General features: G+C 51.1%; 1 protein-coding gene across 1 annotated transcript; it reads left to right on the top strand.

Moving 5' to 3' along the window:
* The first annotated feature begins 2,672 nt into the window (after positions 1–2,672).
* KCNE5 (potassium voltage-gated channel subfamily E regulatory subunit 5) lies at positions 2,673–4,099 on the top strand. The gene has a single exon (XM_055122241.1). It carries the CDS (start codon positions 2,817–2,819, stop codon positions 3,228–3,230), a length of 414 nt encoding a protein of 137 aa, XP_054978216.1. The 5' UTR covers positions 2,673–2,816; the 3' UTR covers positions 3,231–4,099.
* Positions 4,100–4,348: the final 249 nt, after the last annotated feature.

Here is a 4,348-nt window from a genome sequence, read left to right as displayed (position 1 = left end):
CTAGTGAGTAACTGAGGCAGAGGCACAAGATAATCTTCCCCTTTAGGGGTGGGTGGTCGACCATATCAGGCAGTTCGCAGGGACTACCCACAGCTCTGTACTCAAGGTTCATCCCCAGCAGTGCTTGGGGAACCATGCAGTGCCAGGGATAGAACTGGGGTAAGCCGCATGCAAGGCACTATCTCATAAGCCCTATGTTCCCTTTTTTGTTTATGGTACCTTCAGATAAACGCCCCCCTTGATCTATCAAACAGCTTAGGCTAGAACAGGTAGCTTGAATTTTTTAACTATTCATCGAGACATAGCCCTTGTTCATTCCTCTATTATTATCTAGCCACCACCTACAGCCATATCTGATTAACACATCAACACAGGCTCACCTTTTCCTTACTCCCTTGTGTACAAATAAAATCTCTGGGCATCTTTCTTTAATGAAGTCCATGCTGCTTCCGGTTTAATATACTGCAGACAGATCTTTGGGTTATTGCCTTGACCTCTCCCCCCATGCCTGGGGAGGAGGAAGTCTCTGAGATTAAGTGGTGCTCCACAACTTGTAACGAAAATTGTTACAAGTTCTGTGAGCACAGAGCAGGGTGCCTGCATCCTACATGACTATGAGATAGGGGAGGGAAGAACATAATCTCTTTAACCTAGATCTTTAGGTCCTGAGATATGTAGAGAGTATAGCCTAATGGGCTTTGAATGATCCCGAAAGTCCAGCATTTACTCTGCACTTGCCTGACCTAAGTTGAACCCCCAGCACCACATATAGTACCCCAGGCACAGCTACAGGTAATCCTTGAGCATAGTGCAGAGCCAGAAGTAAGCCCAATACCCTTCCCGAAAGGTCTCTTTGTAATTTCCCTGATCCTTTTATTTCTGTACCTTCTTTCCTACTCCCCATCCATCCCTCCCTTCTTCTCATTCTCTCTCCCTCTCTCCCTTCATTCAGCTATTATTTTTTTTTTGGTAGAGTAACATCTAGTGGCAATTGGGGATCTATGCAGTGATGGGGACTGAATCTCAGGCTCCCAGCCTGTGCCCACTTCATTGGGTTATCTTTCAGTGGTTCCCTGGACCTTTTAAGTTAAAGAACCACGATTTCAATGGAATACTATGCAGCTGCAAAATAACCATGAAATCATGCAATTTGCTGCAACATGGTTGGAATGGGAATATATCATGTTGAGTGAAGTAAGCTAGAAGAAAGATAAACACAGGGTGATCTCACTTACCTGTGGTATATAGAATAACTGGATGAGGAAATGTATTGTAGTAAAGGGTGGGTGCTTAGATCACTTCTTACCCCAGAGTAAAGGGATGACAAGAACAAAGAAGGAAATAAATTGAGGGGGTAAGGAAAAAGATGAGAAATGGTGTAAAAGGAGATAGGGGGCTTAGGTATATTTTTAGGTGATGTGGGGGCGTGGTATAGCTATATATCTAAAGGACAGATTCAACAACACTGATGACATGAGGTCCAAACTACAACCATAGAACTTTAAAATGTACATGCCAGGGTGGCAGGTGGGGTAGAGTGGCAGGAGGGTGCATGGGAACACTGATGGAGGGAACTTGACACTGGTGGTGAGATTGGTGTTGGAATACTGCATAGAACTAATGTTGTGATATTTTTGTGTAAATTATCAACTATCCATAATTTTGCAAACCACAGTTCTTTAAATAAAAAATAAAGAACTGTGATTTAGAAAGTTATTGAGAGTTGAGTTTTAGATATTTAGTGTTCCAGAACCAATCCCTCCACCAGTGTCAATGTCCCTCCACCAGTGTTTCTAAGTTCCTCTGCCACCCCCACCCCTACCCCCAACCCAGCATGCCACCTTGACAGGCATATTTTAAAGTTTGGTTGCTATAGTTTGGATGTATAGCTATACCACTCCCCACATCAGTGATGTACCCAAGGCTGTTTTAAAGGAATAACTTAATTTTGTTTCTGGGAAGATGGCTCCCTCGGGGGAAATCAGGATCACATCAGATTCCTGGACCACACACTGGCATACTCAGAGATGTGGGTGCCTTTAAACATGTGAGAGGAGACCAGAGCAGGGATGGTTCCAAGGGAGCTGGTAGATTATTGGAAATGGTTTGAAACAACCAGGGAGTCCAAATCTGCTTTCAACCTTTTTGAAAGTGCCTGGATATTCAGGCGCCCAATCGGCCCTGGACATCAGTGGAATTCTCATGCTCCCCGCTGGCTGGAGAAAGGAAGTAGGGCCTGATAGATAGATAGATAGATAGATAGGCCACGGTCTTTGTGCTTGATAGCGAAGGCAGCACGGCTTCTGAGGCGCTTTTCTCTTCCCCGGCCTTGGGGGCTGGGAGGCAGGACAGATGCTGCATCTGCGCCCGAACAGGAACTGTGGGGCAGATGGCCAGCATTTGAAACAAATTTTCTCCTGCTATCCAGGCTTCAGGCTTGGCCCCAGCAAAGTGCCCTGCCCAGTCTCTGCCGGCCTGGGTCCTCATGCATTCCGCCCCTCCCGCCCCCTCCGTCCTTCTCCCGCCGCGCCCCTCCCTTGTCCCCTTCTCCTCCCCCGAGCAGCTGTCCCCTTTCCCCGGAGCGCAGCGAGTCAGCCGAGCTTGGGAAGAGGCGGCCTTGGGCCGAGGGGGCGTGGTGGGGAAGGGGAGGAGGAGCGGGGGGCCAGGGGATAAGGAGGCGCGGCGGGCCGGCGCCCCCAGCCACCGAGCCTCCGACCTGTGCGCTGGGCCCAGCTGCTGTCGCTTCGCCCGCTCGCTTCCTCAGCCCTGGGGGCAAGGTCATCCGCGCCCTGGAGCCGCCCTGTCACTCGACAGCCATGAACTGCAGCGAGACGCGGCGGCTGAGCACTCTCCTGAGACGCCTGCTGCTAGAGCTGCACCACCAGGGCAACGCCAGCAGCCTGGGCGCCGGCCCCGGCGTGGGGGTGGTGCCCGACCCCTCTGCGGGCCGCGAGGTGACGAGCGCCAAGGGCGACGACGCTTATATCTACATCCTGCTCATCATGATCTTCTACGTCTGCCTGGCCGGGGGGCTCATCCTGGTGTATAACCGTTCCCGCAAGCTCGTGGACGACAAGGATGAGGCGGCCCCCGCCTACGTGGAGCACGAGTGGGCCCTGGGAGGGGCCCTGGCGGATGCCGAGACAGCCGCTACCTCTCCGGCCCCGGGCAGCCGCCAGCTCGCCCCTGGGGGGCTGCCTGCATGCTCCCAGGGCATGGAGGGGGTCTAGAGAAACAGCACCCCCCCACACACACCCCTGCTTGTTTGCTCTGCTCTCCTCATCTTGCTTCTGCATGGTGTGGTGCCGGCCTTTTTCCTTTCAGTCCCTTCCAGGGTTGGAGCCTCCCCCAGGCCCACACTCTGAGGAGAGGCCTGGGGACCTGCATCTGCAGGGCCTCGGCAGACACACCACCCTCCCAAATCCGGGCCCTTGCTCTCTCCTCAGCCTCACAGCAGGCCTCGGGCCCCAGGCCCCTGCACACCCCACTACACTGAACTGCCTCTGCTCTTTTGTCTTCAGACAGCCCTCACACCACTTTGCAGCCGCGTGGAGCTGAATCCATCACGTCTCGCCCTTGGCATTGGACTGCAGCAATAAAATGTGGCTGAATGCTGGGCCGTCTAACTGGAAGCTGCTCGCAGGGCTGCTGCCAGCGACTTGTCACTCCGAAGAGCCAAGGGGCTCACCCACACTGCCAAGCGGTCGCCGTAGCTCCAACTTCCTGTTGTCTTAGGGATAGAGACATTGAAAAGGAGGAGACTTCAGCCATCTTTCTTGCTCATCCGTTTTTCAGAAGAGAACTAGCGAGACTCTAAGACCACTCTGTGCTAGAATGGACTTACTGGAGACTGAAAGGGGTGGGGCCTCAAAGGAGAGGGTGAATCCTGTGATCCCATCTGTATGGTTTTCTTGCAGCCAGTTGTCATCCCAAAGGTAACTTGATTGACTTTTAATGGCCTTGCCATCTTCTGCTGTTGATATAAGCCCTGCTGGGCCTATCACTCCCAAACATCCAAATGCCTTTTATTTCTTGGTTCAATGTTAATGGCTTTGGCCACCGAACAGTTCAGATGCTCCTTGCTTTGTAAACTGGGAGATGTCAAAGGTAATAAAGATTGTTTAAACAATAACCCTAGACTCTTCTTTCAAATATCCTAATCTCGAGACCCGGTACAACATAGAGAAGAATTCCTCTGGGGATTTTGAAAAGTATATTTGCACTTGGGGTGGTTGGATTGTTGTGGTACCTACAATTAAGATCCAGTTGCAATATAATTAATGTATTGTGGGTGAAGAGAAATTCTATGGGTTGTTTTCTCAATTGTTTCAATGATTGCAACTGTTTC

This window comes from Sorex araneus, chromosome X, assembly GCF_027595985.1.
Source record: "Sorex araneus isolate mSorAra2 chromosome X, mSorAra2.pri, whole genome shotgun sequence".
In the NCBI taxonomy this organism is placed as follows: domain Eukaryota; kingdom Metazoa; phylum Chordata; class Mammalia; order Eulipotyphla; family Soricidae; genus Sorex; species Sorex araneus.
The sequence above is the reverse complement of the archived record's forward strand: the minus strand, read 5'-3'. Positions and strand labels throughout refer to the sequence as shown.